Source organism: Aedes albopictus, chromosome 2 (assembly GCF_035046485.1).
Source record: "Aedes albopictus strain Foshan chromosome 2, AalbF5, whole genome shotgun sequence".
In the NCBI taxonomy this organism is placed as follows: Eukaryota; Metazoa; Arthropoda; class Insecta; order Diptera; family Culicidae; genus Aedes; species Aedes albopictus.
In genome coordinates, this window is record NC_085137.1 from 235,010,740 (window position 1) to 235,032,985 (window position 22,246).

Genomic DNA, 22,246 nt, shown 5'->3' on the forward strand with positions numbered 1-22,246 from the left:
ACGAACAAGGTTTACACGTTTGAAGGTGATGGTTTAGCGCCGTTGGAGAAATGCCGGGATGTTGCTGCTTAAATTGCCATGTTAGACCGGAAATCCTAGTCTTTGATTTCGGGAGTAAGTTATGCATTTGGAATGGGAAGAATATTCCGAGCTGTGCCAAGGGAGGAGTCATTAGGCATCTGCAATGCTCCGCAAGAGTACTATATGACATGTGCCAGCTGAATCCGACAAACTTCACGGAGTTGAACGGTGACATGGAAAAGACACTCGTCGAACCTCTGAGAGTGGTTCGATGGAATGGGAATGGTGATAGGTAGCTAAAACTACTCAACACATGAAAACGACTTTGTGCAGGTAGAAGGTTGTTGGTTACGTACGTGCAATGGAAGGATGTTGGCTACTATTTGGGAGGTACTCCGAGTTTAAAGATTATGGCGGTTGGTTGAGAGACTTCGTTCAATGGACAACCCTACAAATAACCCCTCTTTGGTGCTTGAAATCTAGTTTCGGTCGATGAAACTTCTACTGCAACACAAACACGAAGCGGCATTTTGATAGACTCGAGCGTCAGGAGGAAGGTGAATCATCTTACAGTAGGGAAAGAAATAAGGATTAGTTTGGTTCGTTTTTGCAAGATAATATTTAACCCGCAAATGTATACGCTAGCCGAATGCCTACTGCAAGTTTTTCTTTGCTTCACAAATAAAAACTTAATATAAGGGGGGGGCGGATGTAGCGGTCCTGCCGACCGAAGGAAGCATTTCCCTCCCTGTATCGAATAAATCTAAAGATCAATGATCACCATTGATCTAAGAAAGACCCTTTATTTCCTCATGGTGCTCCACGCAATTAGTGGATTACATCACATGTGGATTTCACGGTCATGTTTATAGACCAACGCCGGTTAACCAAGAAACAAGCGATGCAAGCAGAGAGAATGCTTACTGCTTGTTGCTGGTTGACCTGGTGATATAACGTTCTCGCTCCAATGCCGGAGAAATGTTTTTCTTTTAATTTTTGTTTGTCGCCCGGCAGCGCTGACTGAACCCCAACAAGGTCTCAGTCACGCGGCCGAACTAATGAAGCCAGAGTGGACGACGCCCGTTTTGGCTTTTCTCTTTTCTCTTATTTCTTTTCAGATCGGGAGAATGAGTTCTTGCGACGGCAAGTTAAAAGACCCGCGATTGACGCCGGGGCGGCGTTGTATTGTTGTGGTGCGCGTTTTGGACTGTCCGCGGGGTCCGTTTGCCGGCCGTTCGACGTCGCCCGGATCGTTTTGGTGTTGTTGGTTCTATGGTGGTATTCTGCGCAAGTTTCGTGGAGTTTAGTGATAAGAAAATAAGTGTTAAGAGATAAGGGATTTCTTGGAAAAGTTATAATTACAGTGTTGTGCCAAAGTGAAAGTTTGGCGTGTTTTTACGATAGACCAAAAAGAAATCCGTGGTGATCAAGGGGAACAATCCAGTGCCGTGCCGTTTCAGCCTCTACAAAAGATCATTTCGGACAATGAGGTTTTTGGAATTGAATAATATTGACGACAGTATTTTATTATCTATGAATATGTTGATTCCCGATATTTCAATTTCATTTATAGAATTTTGACTGTTGTACTGTAATATACAATACCCATTTTCCATTGACCACCTCTAAAACAATCAACTAATTATTAAAAGCTGAAAACAAAAATGCCAAAACAGTTCCCTTTGATTTAAAATGTTTAAGCTCAGTTATGATTTTGTTGTTTAACTATTACAGAATTATCTAAAACAAATAATGTTTAAAACAATTGTTCGACTGACAATAAACCATTTTCGTAACACTAATGATTAGAACAAACAGTTTTGTGCCTTTGGAGACCCTACTATACTGCCTATGATCGCATATACGTCCCATATTCGCTGGGTTTCCTATGCATATGGGACAATTATGCGATCATAGGCAGTATAATAGTGGATAGATAATTGGCGCGAGATTGCACGTTGTCGATCTTTTTTTTTTTTTCGTATGGCGACTACCTCGCACTTACACATATTTGGCCTATTACCGACAGTTACGAATTTATTGGAAGAATTTAAATCTTCTAGAGCAGCTAGCATCGATCGGTTTTAGAATTGAGCTACGGAACGCACATGGCCTAGACCCCGTTTACCATGGCTGGAGTGCCGCCGGTGTGCGCTCTGATCATCGATATGAACTTGGGAACAATGCTTACCGCGGAGTATTTCTCGAAGTCGAAGTTTTCGTAGAAAATGGCCCGATCACGCTCGAACAGGTGTCTATTTTTGCACCAGTTGTAGAGCATTTTAATTAGCTGGTTCGACGTGTTGTACAAACTGGTCTCCGGATAAATTTCCGGGTAGACTAGCTTGTTTGGTGCCACCGGTAGGCAACCGCAGTAAGATGCTTCCAACCTGAAAAGAGGGATAATATTATACGATTATTTTTTTTAATTGAAAGTGAGACTTACATAGCGACTCCGTAAAATTCATGTCCAGCTGTTGAAATTACGACATCTCCATCCAGTAGGGTGCGATAGTATTCATCTTTGCTCAGAAATCCAAAGTTGATCAACTTCTCCTTCAACAGTTCTCCAATGTTTTCGAAGCACTCCGGTATGGATTGAGCTCGTTCGCCCAGGATCGACACTCGGAAGTCCACCTGGCGTTTGTTCAATTCCAGCAGCGTGTTGGTCAGAAATTGGGGATTTTTATCGTGCTCCCATCGGTGAGGCCAGATCAAATGCAACGGTTTGCTAAAAAAAATTGAATAGGTAAGGTAATTTGTGAAATTTTTAATTCTTCCATATTTGCTCGGAATCAAATTTTTACTTTATTTCTTTTAGATGGAAAAGGCGTAGGTATATCGGTCTTGCTGAATACCAACGCTGTTCGAATATATGGGCCCTAGATTCTTCGCAGCCTCACAAGATTGTTGAGATATTTTCGTAAAATCTATAGTTATACTTACTCGTTTTTGGTGAATATGCGCTTCGGTATTGTGTGGAACGGAATCGGAAAGTAGAGGACCTCGCAGCGCGGTTCCAACTTTTCCCTCAAATTTTTCAGCTTCAAATCCGGCGCAATGTTCAGGAAGCTTTTGATATTGTCCAAGAAGGATATCTTATTGTACTGCGAATTGAACACAATCTGGTCCGCGCTAAGACAGGTCATAATCTGGTTCAAACCGTACTGGCAGTCTCGTTCTTTGATTTCCCGTACCGGGTAGTTCAGTTGGTTCTCGTGGAAGTACACTATCTTCCGGCAGATGGCCAAGTCCGGCCGGAGCCCAATCAGCTCGGCCAGATTCAGCACCGAGCTGGTGAACAGGGTTTTGTACTGGTGGTCCCTTGGAATGGTCTCGGAGAAGTAGAGAGCGCCGATTCGAGAACGCCAGTGCCATTTTTTGGCAGTTAACGTGAACAAGTCATATTCGGCCGGGTGAAATTCTGTGAAGGAAGGGAGGGTCACTTCAGAGTACCGTGGAGAATCTTTCCATTTTACTTACGTTGAAGAAAAGTGTCGAGCAACTGTTTGTGGGAGCCACCATAAAAGGGCTCGATGATTAGCACCTTCGCCATGAGACAAATTCGAAGCCAAATCACGCAAACTGCACCGATCTGTCTTCAAAATGTTCCACTACTATTTCGCTTCAATTAACCTACTAATTTCTATGATTTGTGCAATTTTTTGACTGGATTTTTAATATTTTAACTACGTGCACAGAAAATGCCTGCGATTTCAGTCTCATCAGAAACAATATTTTGACAGCACGGCACAGTCGAGGCCGCGCTGCGCAGGCAATAATCCATGGGGTGCTAGCCGCAAGGTCGAAAAATAATGTTTTCTGAACGAGAGTTTTCATAGGCGGGTAAAAGGCTGCGTGCTTCTGAAATCTTGTGCCCACGCATACACTGAAATAGTTATTTATGTAACGAGTTGCAAAAAGTTGATTTTTTCAGCACGAGTCGTACATTTATCCAACGAGGCTTGCCGAGTTGGATAAATACGAAGAGTGCTGAAAAAATCGAGTTTTGCAACGAGTTCCATACAAAATTTTATGCAATGTTTTTTTCATAATGCAACCCATTTGAGTTGCATAATGTTCATAATGCAACTCAAATGAGTTGCATTATGAAAATTATACAACTATTTTTCATTATGCAACTCATTTCAGTTGCATAATGAGCCAGTTCGGAAAAGTTGGCCATTATGATACCAAAATGAGTTATATAAAATGTAAATTATGATACTGAATTGCATAAAATATTTTAACCCAGGGAATAAGTTTGAATAATTTTGCAAAGTTACCATTGCGATTTTTTTTTTCACTTAGACTTCAGTGCAATAAATTTCGTCGTTCTCCTATTTCGCTTTCGATTTCGCTGTCGCTCTCTGCTGCCGGTCTTTAGCAACTCGCCAACTAATGACAGATTTCGCCGGCCGTCTCAATGTTTACAAATTTCTCTCATTGTTCTCGGTCCACCAGCTGATCATGTTAACACAACAAAATCAGCTGGACATCCGATGTTTACGTTCATCCTCATTGTTCGGCAACCACCAGCTGATCTTGTTGTCATAACAAACCGCGCTGATTTCGCCTGAATCATGGGTCGAAAGCGAAAAGCTGTCGGAGATGACAGATTTGTACGATTTTCGGGCGATTTCAATTTCGTCACGAAAGTCTGATTATTCGTAAAAAATACAATAATACGCTTATAATATGAATGTACTATGCGTTCCTGGTGACAAAAACCAATAGAGTTAATAAACTATAGAGGAAGAATGTCGCTGGCGTCGCTGCCGAAACATCCTTGCTGGCGGAGATAGACCGGGCTATAAGTGTCAAAGCGAAAAAGTATGCAGTTTGACAGATAGATACCCGACATGTTTGCGAGCGAGAACAAAGGGAACAGCAGCGACATTCGTCCTCTATAGTTTATTAACTCTATTCAAAAACCTTAACGAAAGCATTTTAAGCTAAGAAAATCACAATTTCCAATCTCCTGGCTAGAATTGCATTTTGGACACCCTAAGGTATATATATAATTTGGACAGGGCAATTATCTCAATGTTAACCCAAGTAACCACAAGCATTATATCATTGCACGAATTAGACTGACTATCAACCTTTGCAATGCGAAATGCAGTAACTCCACACTTGTCATGCAATGATCCTTTAGATTGGCATTATCAATGTAATGATGCATTACATTTTTCTTCACATTCGAGTGTATTAAAAGCTGATATACGATAGTTCAATAATTCAACACTGCAAAAACTGAATAAATGCAATGTACAAACTAGCAAAGTTTGCTCTAACCATACAATTATAAAAGCTTGACTCTAATGGTAAACAAATGAAATCAAGAAGAGTGAACAACTTTACTCTAGCGGTCATCAACACTTCTGGTTTGACTCCCGACCAACTTAATCCCCGTTTGAACCACCGATCGAAGCAAGGATCGAAGGCTTTTTTCAGAAAAACCTTTTTAAAGAGGCCATGCCAATTCACATGCCAGTAATGATGGAAACCTCAATTAGCATGTGAGCAGTGTGCGAAGAGTGTTTTAATTTTCTTATATTGATCAAATATCTTCTAAAATGCATTATGTATTTATCAGTGATTTATCAGAATGTGATTACATGGTTTCTATTACATATGACATAGTCGTTTTGCCCTCTACTGCAATGATTGAGACCGAAGAACAGTTTCCTTTTAGTTAATGAAATATCTGTTGTTTTCACTGCAGCAGAAACGGTCCAAGGTGCCAGCGCGTATGGAACTCATCTAGCGGTCATAAACAAATCTGGTTCGACTCCCGACCCGGCGACAAAAAATAATGGTCAAAACATCCATGTGTGGGGGCATTAGTACCGTCGATAATGAAGCGGTGCTAAAAATAGATTTTTGTTTTGGTTTTTCGTGTTGCACGTATTTAGCATGTGTAAATGCATATGTACAGCACATGCATTTATCTTACATTAGCAATGGCTGTCAACGTGCTGCAATATGTGGCATTAATTTGATTTTAGTGGGGCCCTTTTCGACTTTAATATTGCTTCAATGAGGTGTTTAAAGTAATGCAGCATTACATGCACAATTTTAAATATAAATATATAGCAAAATTGATGCACTTATATACGGCTTCGTGGTTACTTGGGAAGCCATGAATACTGCTAAATCATGGAAGAAGCATAAAATAACAAATATTTTCTTACAAATAAACAAATTACTCCGCTTAACAAGCATGTATTTTGATAACTATTACAGTTTTTGTTAAAATCGAGAAAATATCACCAGACCCACAGAATACGCCTCCAAGTATGCAATCGCATAGCATCCTCATGTAGTTCGTCAGATGACCAAAATATATTTACAGTAGAAAACTTGTAATGTATTTTGGACACCACCTATTTTGAGCGTTCTAGCTGAATGTTAAGAGATTGGCAGCCTAATGCTTCTTTATTGAACACTAGCTGTCCCGGCAAACTTTGTCTTGCCGTCTTGTGGTGGTTTGACAACTGTTGAGCTCAAAATAGCACCGCACTCTAGATTGGTTTTATTTCGATCGTGTTGATTTCCTTCCCAGCTCATGAAAAATCAGTATTTTATCGATTTTCTTACTTTTCTAGTTGGTTTTCGTAACTTTTTGTACATATAAACACAGCTACCATGAATACGAACCGAGCCGTGCTAGAATCATGCTGATCAGTTCATCCGTTCTTGAGTTTTGTTGCCTCAAAGGAACTTCAAACTCATTTATATATATATAGATTTTTCATTGCAATGAGGCTTTCAAATTTCTTACAATTATCAATTCAACGATTTTGAGGTGAATATTGTTTGTGACTGTGAAGTGTATGGCGTCTTGCATACCTGCGCATTTGAGGGGTTTTAGTGAAACAATTTACATTTTCGATAATTTTGAAGTAAATTCCTAGAGTTTGCTACACCCGACGGCAAAGTGGTGCAGGCGGTGCAAATAAACGAATTAATCATTCACAAACTGGCTAATGTTTCTGCTCAGTGTAAATGGCTGCGTACTGTACAGCGTCCCGCCCGCAACGTCTGCGAACAAGAAGAAGCTTTTGACGTTGTTGACAACCGCAAGAAGCCGACCCCGGGAGCATTTTTCATTTTGTCTGCCATTGCTGCGGAAAATTTCGAAAATTTGTATTGATTTATCGGGAAAAAGTACCAAATTTCAGCTCGAAACCGGTCTCCGTTTAGCGCAAAATGTAAGTAATTGGCGCAACTTTAGTTTTTCCGATTAATATTGTTTGTGTTTTGCAGGGCTCGATCGAAAAATCGCTCCGAATCGGCCGATTCGGACAAGGTAGAGAAAAAGCAGCGCGGCCGGGAGAAGGAACGCAAAAAGCGAAACTCCAGCAGCAGCGACAGCAGTGGAAGGTAAAAATATTTTCGCTGCATAAAAAATTAATCGTAGCAATGTTTGAATTAGAAAAAAAAAAAATAATTGGGATATCTAAACTGTTTACAGCTCATCGGACAGCAGCTCATCCCGCAGTAGCTCGGGATCTCGATCGAGTTCTTCAAGCAGCAGTTCGTCATCATCGAGTTCATCGTCGTCGTCGAGCAGTGGAGCAGAGCGTTCTCGTACCAAGCGCAAAACCGCGACCAAATCCCGTTCGCATAGTGCTAGCCCGGCAACCAAGGAAGCGCCTGCTAAGGAAGTGAAACCACCTCGGCCAAAGTCCAAGGAATGCAACGAACGTCGTAGCGCGGAACGCGGCGATAATGACAAAGAGAACAAGCAAGCCAAGGCGGCATCGCCGGAAAGGGGTGCCGCTAAGGATGCTCGTAGTCGTAGGTCCCGTTCCGGGTCGTCCAAACGGCGGAGGAAGGAACGCTCGGTGACACCGAAAGCCACTAGAATACACGTTGGCCGGCTGACCAGAAACGTTACTAAAGATCATGTTATGGAGATCTTTGGTACATTCGGGGAAATCCGAACTGTGGACTTCCCCTTGGACCGTTTCCAGCCATTTGGCAGAGGTTTTTGCCAATTCGGAGGGGGCGGAAAACGCCATCAAGCACATGGCCGGAGGGCAAATCGATGGCCAGGAAGTGACGGCCACTGCCATCCTGGTACCGAAGAGTCGGCCGCCGATGCGACGTCCGTCGCCCATTATGCGGAACAACCGGCCGCCGCCGCGTTGGCGCGGAGGGTCACCCAGACGCTATCAACGCCGGTCTCCGATTCGTCGTAGTCCCCGGCGCAGGCGCTCACGCAGTCCGGTCAGACGACGCCGCCACAGCAACAGCTCCGATAGTTCCCGCTAGGGATGTCAAAAGATGCGGTTCAGATCCACCGAAATTATCGTGTGTGAACACAGGCTGGTTTGTGCGTGTTACGATCACTAACTAAACGTGAGAAAATATTGAACTCCCTTTCTTAGTAATGAATAAGCGATACTGCAAAACAAAATAAAAATGTCATGTTCGACAGGAATGAAATTTTCTGTCGGATATTTGATTGTAACTCTATCGATGTAAGAACACATATTAATGTATGGAAATATATGATTTAATAAAGAACATAATTTCAAGGCAAACATTTCGTTTAAATTTTGAATACGATGCTTCTATTATAATAACAAGCTTGAATACAGATCCCGTTGAAAACATTGCAGTTTGAACGTTGGGCGCCATGTTACAAAAATAAAAGAAATTAATTATTACAAAGTATTAACACTGCACGATACACATATAACCTTACAAATGCACAAATTAGGAACATTACAAATTGACGCAGCACAACACATAACATAAATCTGGACGAACATTTGAAAAGGGCCTATCTGCTTTTTGTAAACAAACATGTTTTTGTCTCTGTAGGGCCCATCTGCATCCACCCACGCACATCAACACCCTTAACAGATAGCTTGAAGAACACTCTTTCTGATAAGGGTGTTGACGTGCGTGGGTGGATGCAGATGGGCCCTACAGAGACAAAAACATGTTTGTTTACGCAAAGCAGATAGGCCCTTTTCAAATGTTCGTCCAGAAATGTGCCCTGTTATCCAGATGGATAACTCCTTCCGATCACAGGATGACGAGGTTTCATGTAAGGGTTTGTATCCATCAGTCATCCTGGCATTGTATTTTAGTTGGCAGTTTGCCTTTTAGTTCACAGCATTTGTCGCTGTGTTCATAGCTTGGTTTTGTCTAGGAAAACTAATCCTAATCGGGCATCCCATTTCGGGTTTCATCACTAGAGTTCTATGACTTGAAGACTGTGCCAGGGAAAGGTTTACGTCTTTAGTACTTAATCGCAGCCCGAAATGGCCTGAATGTTGGCAATCGAAATAAGATTGCGCACTTCATGGGCCTGTATTCTACCAGAACCCTATAAATGTTAATTACTACAAGGGGAATATTTACAAGTTAAAATTCAACATGCAACACAAAGAACGCACGTATATTGAACTTTAAACACAGTAAACAATTATTCTGTCTTATAATTGTAACAAATATTTATACCCGTAACAATTGGTCCTATACGGACACGAGTCATGGAGCATTGGACCATGTTCGAGGTGGACCTGCAAAAACTTGAAGTTTTCGGGCGACGCGTGCTAAGGACGGTCTTCGGCGGTCTGCAGAAGAACAGTTGTGGCGGCGAAAGATGAACCACGAGCTCGCTGTACTCTACGGCGAACCCAGCATCCCAGAAACGGGGACACGAATAGCAGGGCAAGTTCAAAGAATGCCAGCCAATAACCATGCAAAGTTGGTGTTCGCTACTGATCCGCCACTGATGCCCAGTGTATCATCCCGCTATTTCTCGTATTTATCAAGGATGACTGAGAGAATAAAATTACCTACGCTAGTGTTGTTAAATAGGGGAACTTGCGTATTCTCGGCAGTTTTGTTCTCTTCGCCATGGGGGGTTTTTTGAAACTTGTAGTTATATACCCAAATTTAAGGCAATTCGGCCCACAAAAACCTCCCATGACGAAGAGAACAAACCTACCGATAATACCCATCGTCACCCTATGGGCAAATTCAACATACACTCGATTCTTTTTTTTGCACGGGTCTGGTTTTTGCTATAACTAAGTCAATTTTCATCCTATTCTAATAAAATTGTGTTAATTTGTAGGCACGGGATTAGTACTATTCGTGTACAAAATTTCATAGAAATCGGTTTAAAATTGACTGAGTTATAGCAAAAACCAGACCCGTACAAAAAAAAAAAAAGAATCGGGTGTATGTATGAAACGCATAAAAATCTAACCCAATCAAGAAAGCGCGTGAAATAAATGAAAACATTAGGGTAACGGTCGAATTTTGGACCCCTAGAGGACATTACTTTGAATGTAAGCTTAAATCAAACAGATTCAGAGGGTGTTACACATAATGATGATGTTGATAAGCCTCCACTGTCCGTCAAAAATACCCACAAGGTTATTTCTGGCTGGAAATTTGATGAAGATAGGGTATCGGGCCACTTGGGCGGTGGCTTCTATATTCGTCTGTTTTCCACTATAACTCAGTCAATTTTGTACCTATTGACTGTTGAAATGTTGTACACGGGTAGATACTATACCTATCTCACCGCATTCCAAAAATTGTGTCAATTGGTTCAAATTTGACTGAGTTATAGCGGAAAACAGACGAAAATAGAAGCCACCGCCCAAGTGGCGCAATAGGACAGATCGGTGAAGTACTAGATTTGTAGTAATGAGCTGAATTTTAGTATGGTGAGAAGGTCAATTCTCCGGTTCTGCAATGAAATGGTGCAAAAAGCGTGGGTATTATGATTCCTTGCCTAATTTGATGCAGTTTGAGCAAAACTTTGGGCAACAATGTTGTTGTTTTCTCCATTTCTTGCAACATAAACAACATAGTTATCCAAAGTTTTGCTCAAACAGCATCAAATTAGGCAAGGAATCATAATACCCACGCTTTTTGTACCATTTCATTGCAGAAACAGAGAACTGACCTTCTCACCATACTAAAATTCAGCTCATTACTACAAATCTAGTACTACACCGAACGTGCCCCATTCCCTAACTAATTTTTGAAGCATCAGTTTTCACTGTTTTGGACACCCCAATGTATTTTGAACCCTTTTAAATATATATTTTGGACACTCGGTGTTTAAACCCGCTTGAAACTATTTTCGAAGAATCTGCAACTTGGATATGCTACATCACATCCTTATTACTTGATTGACAAAGGCTGATTAGACGAACTTTGTGAATTTAATGTGCTAGAATGATAAACGTTTTTGTTTACATATGCAAGTTTCTCCAGCACCATTTTCTCTTTTCGTAAACAAGCCGCGACAATCGCACGGATGACGAGATTATCAAAACATAATTTCAAGGCAAATAAAGATATTTCCAGTGAGGAAATGATTGCTGCTCGTACAGGACATTCTAATTTAGCGAATGATTGTAAAAACTTTTGTCATCTCTTCAATAAATTTGTGAAAGTTATGATAATACGGTCCAGGGGGTCCAAAATATATAAGGGTCCAAATTATATCGGTTACCCTATCGTTCAGTTTCAACCAACAACATTACAAGCAAATAAACAAGGTATAAGGTATAAGGCCAGTAGTACACAGGGTCAAATATTTGACAAGGAAAGAACTCAAGAAACAACATCAGTTTGACACTAATAAAAATTCGATCGAGTCAAACAAGATGTTTGAGCATTGGTTTCTTTTTGGACAAATATTTGACCCTGTGTACTAGCAGCTTAAGATTTCGGCTCCGCAATAAAACATTACACACATACGTTACTGGTAAAATAAAATCATTATTCGCTGAGTAAATTCACATCGAAGTAAGGAAATTACATTACGTATCACTTGTAACTCTATTAGGAGGGAGACTTCGAAGGAGGGTGATGATGCAACGAAACGAACGGAGCATTGTTCGTTTCACAAACTACAAGGTACATACCTACTAACGGTACTAACGTCAAATAATACACATTGCTTCGGCTTGACTTGGCGTCACAATCTTCACGTCCTAAACCTAAATTCTAAAATCACATTCGAAAGAACCCAGCATCTGGCTATTTCCGGTTTTGCTGCTCCCGGCTTCACTTATTAGCTTGTTCGGTAGTCTATCTCCCATTCCACTGCGTTCCGACAGAGTGCTGCAAACTTGCGGACATGCTCTTGCACTAACCGCCGGTTCACCTTTTCCCTGAAAAAGAAATTAGTTCGGTAACACGTTAAATGGGAGAAGAACCATTTCATAGCTGGTTCCACAAATATAGGCAAAAATGGTACTAAGAAAGCATGGACCGGAATGATAAGCGGAGGTTTTATGTGACGGTCGGCTGTACGTCGCATATAACTGCGCCGTTTTTGAACATTTGCGATAATCAAGAGACAAAATTACTGTTAGATAATATATTTATTTTGTCTGTGTTTATACTTTGATGTCAGTCATAGGAAAATTGTCTAAATGGAGAAAATGCAAAAGCATTAGGGAGTAGGGAACACAGATGTGACCAGCACTCTAAGGTATGGGAGTCAGATAAAATGAATTTCCCCTAGCTACTTCGACTTGTAACCGAAACTTACTTGAGTACTTTTTTGATGAACAGTTCTTTGTCCGCTTGACTTACGAATAACGTGGGGAAGTTTGGCTTTTCGAGAATCTTTATCCACCTGTTAAAATCGCTTGGATACTTGTAGTTGAGGGCAAGGAAAATGTCCGCAAAAACGTCCACGTGGGCTCGAGGGGTATAACCACCTAAAACACAAACAATCACTATGTATGCTTGACCAGTCATTAGTCCAGTTAAAAAAAACCTCACCTAAACAGAGGAAGGTATTGCTGAGAAGATTTTCACCCTGCGCCACTACGGCATTCATCATGAGGGGGCAATTTCGGGACTCTTTGATAAATATCGACAGGAATCCCACGCTTTTCTTGATGGGACCTGTTTCCGGCAGCATCATGCTTTTCATCGCTACAAAAAAGACCGAGAAACGTTGCATTAGTTCTTGAGTATATAATAATCATTATGAAAGAGACAACTCACCATACTCTATTAGTCGTGTGCAGTCTGCCTGTGTTTCGCCGTAGCATTTGGACATTTTCTTTGTGATGCGTGTGTTGAACAGGAAGAAAGTTTCTATCAAATCCGCCACATCGGAGAGCTTTTGCTGGTCGTCGTATTGCTGTAAGGCGAGAGGTTATAAACAAATGCTTTAATGATGTTTTATCTTGCGAAAGTGTTGGGCTTCAACTTTATTTTACCATTCTCGAAGAAGTTCTTGGGTAAGATTTTATTTTATTCTCGGTGAAGTTGATATGACTATAAATTGAGTTGATTTCAAATGATGTTTTAGAACCCCAAAGTTCAAAAAAGGGACTGAATTGTGAATGTTGGGTAGATGTTTCGGACTTCGATATAAGTAGAATCGCACCAGAGGTTAATGTGCTGAATTCTTAAAGCTAAGGAAATACTTTATTAGTTTGGCTATCACTCTAAAGAATTTTCACGTCCGATTTACGTGAAATATCACGTAGCTCATCCTTGTTCACAAAATCTCAAAAGTTACCTGACGTCAGTAGCTATCACCCGATAATCACGGCGTATACACCGCCCTGTTTAGTAAAATCCACCCAATTTTCACGTTAATCGTTTGAATGCGTTTGTGTTAGTGAACTTCTGACTTGGAAGTTTCCGCGAAACTAAAGTTACGTGAATTTCAGGTGTGCAAAAATAAATTCAATATGGCGTCGAAAAATAAGTTGATACCACAACTGCTTGCTGATAAAGGTCCCGAGCAAGTTGCTGCAGGTATTGAACGGTAATTTAATTATTTAAAGCAATAGATTGTGAATAATTACATAAGCAGTAAACTTTTTTCATTTTAAATATTTTCAGCTGTCTCCTGACGGTGACGAAGGACCAGTTCAGCGAGTGTTTTTAAACAGTTGGACTACGAAGATTTTGCATCAAGACTTTTTCACGTCATCCGTATTGGAAATTTGTACATGTTTAGGGTTAAGAATAGTTATAATGATTTATCAATGTGTATGCGACACAGTTGTAAGTATAGATTTAGTAAATAATCAAAAATAAAAGATTGATAAATATTTTTTGTTTAATTGTTATGTATACCAGATTGTAGCGTATTTGAGGAGGCAAGAGTTCTTAAATCCCTATATGATGCAATGATATATTTTACGGTCGGGTAAAAGTAATGCTTTTTTATTGCATTTTGTAAGAATTTAAACTCTCTTGCCTCTTCAAATACGTTGCAAGCTGGTGCTGCTGCTTTATTTTCATTATGTACAAATTACGTGAAATTCACATAGAGCTAATCATGTTTTCACGTAAAAGTTACCTGTGACTCCGGTAGCAATCACCCAAATTTCACGTAAACGATACGTACAATGCATGTCAAATTTACCTGACTTAACACGTCGATGAGCGAAGCTCACATTTATTCAGCTACCTGAAGTTCCGGTAAAGGCGACGTGAAAAATATGGTGGACGAAAACTACCCATCTTTTCACGTAAATCGGACGTGAAAATTCTTCAGAGTGTATCACACATTAACATGCGAACTACCTACAGGGGATAGACAAAATGATCGGGACAAGCAAAATTTTCACTTTTCAAAAAATGTTCAATTAGCTGTAACTTTTCAAAAAGTGCATCAATTATTCTCTAATTTTTACTGCGAGTGCATCAACTAGTTGTGTATCAGTGGTTCAAATTTGAAAATGATCGGGCCATTCTCCACGAAGTTATAAAGATTCTTGAAAAAGGTAAACTTATCCGATAGCCAACTTTAAGCTGTTATATCTTCGGATTCAATGAACCGATTGAAATGAAATTTTGACCATTTATGACTTATATAATGAACTCTGGAAAACATTTGACTTAACTTGTAATTTTTAACAAGAGACAAAATTATAGCGATTTTAATTTTTTCACGATTTTTTAGTAAATTGGTCCATTTTTAATATGCATTCTATAACTTTTTCAATTTAGTGGTGGCTATGTTGTTACTTTCCTTCAAAACACATTTATATATAAGTCAATTAGAGGGAAATTAAATGAACTATAATTTGCATCTTGAATTTTGAAACGATGTTGATATTTTGGAAAATTTGGTGTTTTATTAGAAAAATAATCTAATCGTTATAATTTTCTTCCGTGTTAAAAATATCAAGTTAAGTTAATGGCTTTTCATAGCTCATTATATAAGTCATAAATGGTCAAAATTTCATTTCAATCGGTTCATTGAATCCGGAGATACAACAGCTCAAAGTTGACTATCATATAATTTTACCTTTTTCAAGAATCTTTATGACTTCGTGGAGGATGGCCCGATCTTTTCTAATTTTGGACCACTGATACACATCTAGTTGATGAACTTACAGTAAAAATTTGAGAATATTTGATGCACTTTTCGAAAAGTTACAGCTAGTTGAACACTTTTTAAAAAGTGAAAATTTTGCCTGTCCCGATCATTTTGTCTATCCCCTGTACAACTGGTCCTCTCTAGCCCAACAAATAGCTATTACCGGTCTTCGATGGGGTATACCTATAAAGTGGTTCTATCTAGGTGACCAGGAGTAGTTAATGTAAACGAATTCAACTTACTGTATAAATCAAAACCACTGAATTAGAGGTTAAGAATTCTACCCGAACCTTTGAGGTTGCGCTAGCCTGAACTGAACATTCATTTTAGCAGTTAAACAATTCATATTAGTTTTACATCACATTTCAACCTACAAATTATCAGCTCAATATATTCAACGTAGGCTGTAATCGCGCTGGTTTCGGTAAGGGAGCGTCCATAAATTACGTCCGACTTCCGCTGATGATGCGCCTCCGAATTTCCCGGCTCACGTTGTTGTCAGCCGTCAGTAAAGATCCGAGGTAGACGAATTCCTCCACCACTTCGAAAGTATCCCCGTCTATCGTAACATTACTACCCAGACGGATCCGGTCGTTTTCGATTCCGCCTACCAGCATGTACTTTGTTTTTGAGGCATTCACCACCAGTCCGACCTTTGCTGCTCGCGTTTCAGGCGGGTGTACAGCTCTGCCACCGTTCCAAATGTTCTGGCAATAATGTCCATGTCGTCCGCAAAGCACACAAATTGCCCGGATTTTGTGAAAATCGTTCCCCGTCTCGTCGCATCACACCTTCCAGAGCGATGTTGAATAGTAGGCATGAGAGTCCATCACCTTGTCGCAGTCCCCGGCGAGATTCGAATGAACTAGATAGTTCACCCGAAACCCTTACGCAGTTTTGCACACCGTCCATCGTTGCTTTAATCAGTCTAGTCAGCTTCCCAGGAAAGCTGTTTTCGTCCATGATTCTCCATAGCTCTGCGCGGTCGATACTGTCGTATGCCGCTTTGAAGTCGATGAACAGGTGATGCGTTGGGACCTGGTATTCACGGCATTTCTGGAGGATTTGCCGTACGGTAAAGATCTGGTCCGTTGTCGACCGGCCGTCGATGAAGCCGGCTTGATAACTTCCCACAAACTCATTTGTTTTTGGTGACAGACGACGGAAGATGATCTGGGATAGCACTTTGTAGGCAGCATTCAAAATAGTGATCGCCTTGAAGTTCTCACATTCCAAATGGTCGCCTTTCTTGTGAATGGGGCAGATTACCCCTTCCTTCCACTCCTCCGGTAGCTGTTCGATTTCCCAGATCCTGACTATCAGCCGATGCAGACAGGTGGCCAACTTTTCTGGGCCCATCTTGATGAGTTCAGCTGCGATACCATCCTTACCAGCTGCTTTGTTGGTTTTGAGCTGGTGAATGGCATCCTTAACTTCCCTCAGCGTGGGAGTTGGTTCATTTCCGTCCTCCGCTGCACTGGCGTCGTCGTTTCCTCCGTTGCCGTGGGCTCCCGTGCCTACGTTCTCCACGCCGTTCAGGTGCTGATCGAAGTGCTGCTTCCACCTTTCGATCACCTCACGTCCGTCCGTCAAGAGGCCTCCGTCTTTATCTCTGCATATTTCTGATAGAACTTCCGTGTTTCTTGGGAACGGCACAGCAGTTCCATTTCTTCACACTCCGCTTCTTCCAGACGGCGCTTTTTCTCCCGAAAGAGGCGGGTCTGCTGTTTCCGCTTCTGTTTAGAACGTTCCACGTTCTGTTGAGTCCCTTGCTGCAGCATTACCGCCCTCGTTGCATTCTTCTCCTCCAAAACCGTTCTGCACTCTTCGTCGAACCATTCGTTCCGTCGATTCCGTTCCACATACCCGATGGTGCTCTCGGCTGCGTCGTTGATGGCTGCTTTCACTGTACTCCAGCAGTCCTCTAGAGGGGCCTCATCGAGCTCGCCCTCGTCTGGCAACGCGGCTTCGAGATTCTGCGCGTACGCTGAGGCGACATCCGGTTGCTTCAGTCGCTCTAGGTTGTACCGTGGCGGTCGCCGGTATCGTACATTGTTGATGACGGAGAGTTTTGGGCGCAGTTTGACCATCACCAGATAGTGGTCGGAGTCGATGTTGGCGCCACGATAGGTCCTGACGTCGATAATGTCGGAGAAGTGCCGTCCGTCAATCAGAACGTGGTCGATTTGAGATTCCGTCTGCTGTGGTGATCTCTATAGGTGTAACGATAAGGGAGGCTGTGTTGGAAAAAGGTGCTACGTATAGTCATGTTTTATATATCAGTCTACTGTTTGCTGGATTTCCTACAGATATGCGATTCACGGCAGTTTTGCTCTTCGAACCATTAAGTTTATCTGGCAATCGTCTATAGGTACTCCCTGATCCAACGCTTCCAAAACAGATCAATAAGTTGACGGTTCCTGATCCAGTTTGTTCGAGCTACCTTCTCCGGTTCGCTCAGCTCCTTCGGAGGCTGTACAACGTTCCTTGAACTCAGTACGAGGAAGTGGTTCGCCGTTAAGGATTCTTGAGCCGGATTATCCAGTGATATTTATGAACGTTAGAGGTCTGGAATTCACCACCGATTCAGCTTCTACAACGACGGTTGCCAAGGTCTCTTCATCTAGGTTTCGATTCGAGAATAATGATCTCATTGCCAGTTTAACTGACCTCACGAAGCGCTCCCATGAGCCACCGAAATGAGACGTGGAAGTTGGATTGAAAATCCACTTAGTGTTTGTGTTAGTGAATAACTTCTCCAGTTGCTTGCCGATAATTTCAATTTCTTCCTGGAGTTCTCTGCTGGCGCCTTGAAAATTAGTGTCGTTATAGTAATAATTTTCAATCGGTGATCCTCGGCAGGCGATGAAACGTCGAACGGTCACATTTTACACGAATCCGTGGATAAGGTGTGGACAACTTCCAGGGGCTCTGATTGTCGAGCACGAAAATAGCGCAATCCGACGTTTAGCGCAACTGCGACCCACTTTCACCTGGACTGGTCCAAAATAATCTAGCCCAACGTACGAGAACGGTCGAATTGTAGCGGCCAGATGCATATCGAAAAAAAGAGCCATTGTAGGAGTGCACGGTACTGCTTTAGTAATCTTGCAGGCTTGTCAGTTTTTGTGACTTCCTGAACCACGGTGCGAAGACTCGACACATACATGAAAGCCTCGCCGAACTTCAATGTGGACCGTCTCTTGATTCGCATGCAAGTAGCGACGATGGTACCAGTTAATCAGGAGCAAATTCAGAGAATGACGTCGAGGTAAAAGATAATTGGGAACTTGAAATCGTAGGCGGTCGATCGTATACGGCTGTCCACTCATATGCGTGTTACTCTCCGCTACCGATGTAGGGAGATAGCTTGTAGATAGGGCTGGTCTTCTTGGCGGGGTTCTTGGATTTTCTGTTTACTCTGTAAAAGAATCGCTATTTCGTCGGGGTATGCTGCAACTTGTACAATACGCCAGAGACTATTTTCCGCCCTTTGCAACTCTGCCATCTCTAGGTATTCAATTTTTTTCCTGTCCTTTGATTCGACGATGGCAATTCTATATTAAGCGGTGTACATCGGCAATCGCTCTCAGAAGGCGTTCTCATTTGAAGAAGTTTCCTCAAAGAATTGCTTCCTCGGTGGAGCCACCAACCGCTTCTTGGTGTACCTGACATGTTCGAAGCTCTTCGGCCGTAACAAATGGTTCCAATGACGATTTCCGCTTCTAGAAGATATCGGAAACTCGGCCCTCGTTTCCAAGAATGAATCGTCCTCGTCTTTTTCGTCAGTGCTCCCCAGTGAATCCAAATTCAGCCATCGCGCAACAATAATGACAATGTCGCAACCTGAATTTGTTGCAACAATTCACCCAATGCGACATAGGTTTGTCCCAACTTGAACAGAATAGGACAAAGATCGCTCTCCACAAGCTTAGTGATTTTAAACTTTGCATTGCGATTTTCGAGAGGTTTCTTCGAGTGAGTAAGCACTGCAACGCTGTTAAAGATCCATTATCAAAAAGTTTCGCTATGGGGTTATTAATAATCGATTATACACGAGTTGGAAGGTACGCAACAAATTTTGCTTCTGTTTTGTCACCAACAAAAATTCTCGAGATCATGTCATTATCTGTCACCGGTTGAGATAAAGAGTAATTGCCGTGCCTTCTTTGTGGCTTGTTCTATGTCTCTTTTGTCCGACAATTCTCTTCTCTGGTGCTCCCACTGCACTCGAGCTGTCATACTGTTGTGGTTATGTTGGTACTATTTATAGCTGTTCACTACTAGGCCTGTTCAATGTCACAAATCTAGCTTACTTTATTGTGACGTCATAACAAACAATGTGTACTTTGAACTCTGAAGGGAATTCGAACTCCGAGGAATATGTTAATATGTTATAAGCAACGTCTGGTGGAAAATATACCGTAAAACTTCACCGACTATAAGCGTTTCAGCCCAAACATGTTCGCAAACTTTGAATTTACTTACCTTCATTTGGCCAAAGTTGTATTCCATAATAGCAATGAACAGCTGCTTCATACTTTCCTTGCTCTCAGGATCGTTGTAGAAAATTAAAATAAACTGTAAATGAGAAGAAGAAAAAAAAATCAAACATCAACAATCACAACAAATTTACAGTTCTCGCTTACATTGCCGGCCATCTCCACCGCAGATGGTGCACACTTGTTGGCGAAGATGAGCAAAATCAGGCAGCACATGTCGTTCAGCAGGGGCTTGATGTCTTCCATCAGGTTGGTGAGCGCCTGTTGCAGTGCTTTGCACAACGTTTCCACGACACTTTCGTCGTGCAGCCACATTGTGCAGAGGGTCTTCAACAGGCCCATGGTTTTCTCCAGTATTAGCAGAATCGGTTGCACCGGAGTTGTAGTTTGCGGTGATTGGGTGTTGGGTCGAGCAATGGGCAAGCCTTCTTCTTCTTGGCCGGCCGGTTTTTTGGTGTTGAGTGATGAGAACAGTTTGGCGATCATTTCCAACCGAAGGACAATGCGACCTCGTGCAACATTGCTGGTGTCTTGATTTTGTACGATCATCTGAAGCTCTTCGAAACAGGGCGACACCATCAGATCGAGATACTGGAGAATGTTTTCGTACGATATGACACTCATGATGTTACCCACGGTGTACATCAAACGTATCATTTCGGAGTTCTTCAGATGGTTTCCCTGTAGAGCAGCCCGACATGCGTCCAGCAGGGGCAATGCAAACGGGGCCATTTCCTTTTGGCATTCGGATGTGAGATCTTTGAGACCCAGAGTGGCTTGGGAGGCCTGAGTCGAGCTGAGTCCTCGGACGAGCAACTCGATTGCTGGCGGGAGATATTTGGGGTTGTCACTGATCCAATCGCTGTACGCTCCTGCCGTTTCCAGGGCCATTCCAAGCAGCTTATCACTGTATTTCTCGTAGGGGATTTCGTTCAAAACTTTGAGCAGCTTAACGATCTGTGGGTACTCGGCATATTCGATTTTCTGTGCAATTGAGCAGTACGCGTGGATGGTAGCTTCGAGCAACGGCCAGTTGTCGGTATTTTGCGGGTCAAAGTTTAGATAAGCAATGGATTCGTCCAGGGCCTCGGAAAGGACATCCAACATTAAATCATTTAACACGTCATGACAGGAGAGTAACGTATCGCCAATGTCCTGTCGGTAGCACCTAAACGTCTCCAAATCATCAGAGTTCCATTTGTGCAACGCTTTCTCATTTGGCAGCTGGCTCTTTTTAATTAAAACTTTCACTATATGAACGTATACTGGTTTGATAGCCTCCCACCGTTTCACTTTCTTTTCGTCATTTGGCATCGAGAGCACTTCGTCCTGCAGCATGTACCAGAATTCCATGGCCAGCGTACTGCAGGATTCATCCAACGGATAAGTCCCAGGTTTATCGGTACATTTCACCACCAGATCTACAGTTCGGCTGTAGACTTTTACTAGTTCTTCGTCGTCGGACAGTATTCCAGCAAAAATGATCGACGAGTAGCACTCCAGTGTCGACAAAAAAAGTGTGTAGATCACAAAAGCTAGATTTTCGTTCTCGTTGTCCTCCTTCCATTCGACGTCCAAAATCGGTCCTAGCACGTCCAGAAAAAGGCGCATAAATCGAATGACGGTTGCCGAATATTTATAACCATTACTGTGTTGTGAGCTCATAATTTTCTGAAAAAAGTATACCGTAAAAGCATAATGTCTAACAAATTCTATAGTCCAGTACATGTACTACCTACCACTAGTGCTTTAACAGCCGTCTCCGCAAGGTCATTGTCCTCCTGGGAAAGACATCCATCTTCTTTGGGCTCCTTCCAGTAGCAGTAATGGATCAGCTTCAACAGAACCTGCACCATAGTTTCGCACCCGTCCAAACGGATGTTACCATATTTGAGCCACGTGGACAAGCTTTTGGTAGCGTTGATCAACGCGCTGGTTTCGCTCTCGTCGATTCGACCGCTGTTGAGTTTCTCGCTGAGATAGTTTATTACCGTCCCGGTGGCGAATTCGGCCTTTTTGTTCAACTCTTCGCGCACCATTGATCGTGGGATGCGCGTGTGGACCGAATCTGCCTCGTCCGGTATGCCCTCCAGTACGGACATGAGGATTTCTAGCTGGGTATTCTTCGACAGGGTTCCAAGCTGCTCGTTCAGAAACATGCCGGTAACTTCCTCGATCACGGTCGGATGTTCCAGCATGTGCACTATAAAAACGCTCATCTGGAAATAGAAATTAAAAAATATGTTTTGCAATTATGTCATGTAATCGACACCTTTTTTTAATTACTTTCGATTCTCATAAGAGTGACCCAAGCGAATCTGGCATGTTAACCACCACTGCATTGATAATAAGATTCCAATAGGGGATC

At 42.0% G+C, this 22,246-nt stretch overlaps 3 protein-coding genes across 3 annotated transcripts in view; 1 reads left to right on the top strand and 2 right to left on the bottom strand.

The window, feature by feature from the left end:
• Positions 1-1,948: 1,948 nt before the first annotated feature.
• LOC134287053 (glycosyltransferase-like domain-containing protein 1-like) lies at positions 1,949-3,768 on the bottom strand. The gene is made up of 4 exons (XM_062848765.1): positions 3,505-3,768; positions 2,968-3,445; positions 2,468-2,752; positions 1,949-2,411 (listed from the first exon to the last, which is right to left on the bottom strand). Exons 1-4 carry the CDS (start codon positions 3,575-3,577, stop codon positions 2,135-2,137), a joined length of 1,113 nt encoding a protein of 370 aa, XP_062704749.1. The 5' UTR covers positions 3,578-3,768; the 3' UTR covers positions 1,949-2,134.
• Positions 3,769-7,082: 3,314 nt separating this feature from the next.
• LOC109408287 (RNA-binding protein with serine-rich domain 1-A) lies at positions 7,083-8,576 on the top strand. The gene is given in 4 exon segments (XM_029857387.2): positions 7,083-7,238; positions 7,294-7,410; positions 7,502-8,017; positions 8,019-8,576. Coding segments are annotated over 4 exon segments (921 nt in total). The 5' UTR covers positions 7,083-7,236; the 3' UTR covers positions 8,305-8,576.
• A 3,193-nt stretch (positions 8,577-11,769) lies between these two features.
• The window catches only part of LOC109400989 (importin-13), a 44,153-nt gene continuing 33,676 nt past the window's right edge, over positions 11,770-22,246 (bottom strand). The window contains exons 2-8 of the mRNA XM_029857399.2: positions 21,618-22,097; positions 20,026-21,549; positions 19,865-19,957; positions 13,036-13,174; positions 12,808-12,963; positions 12,572-12,743; positions 11,770-12,188 (exon numbers count right to left, since the gene is read on the bottom strand). Coding sequence (XP_029713259.2) covers positions 12,089-12,188; positions 12,572-12,743; positions 12,808-12,963; positions 13,036-13,174; positions 19,865-19,957; positions 20,026-21,549; positions 21,618-22,097 — 2,664 coding nt within the window. The 3' untranslated portion in view covers positions 11,770-12,088. The remainder of the gene's footprint in view (positions 12,189-12,571; positions 12,744-12,807; positions 12,964-13,035; positions 13,175-19,864; positions 19,958-20,025; positions 21,550-21,617; positions 22,098-22,246) is intronic.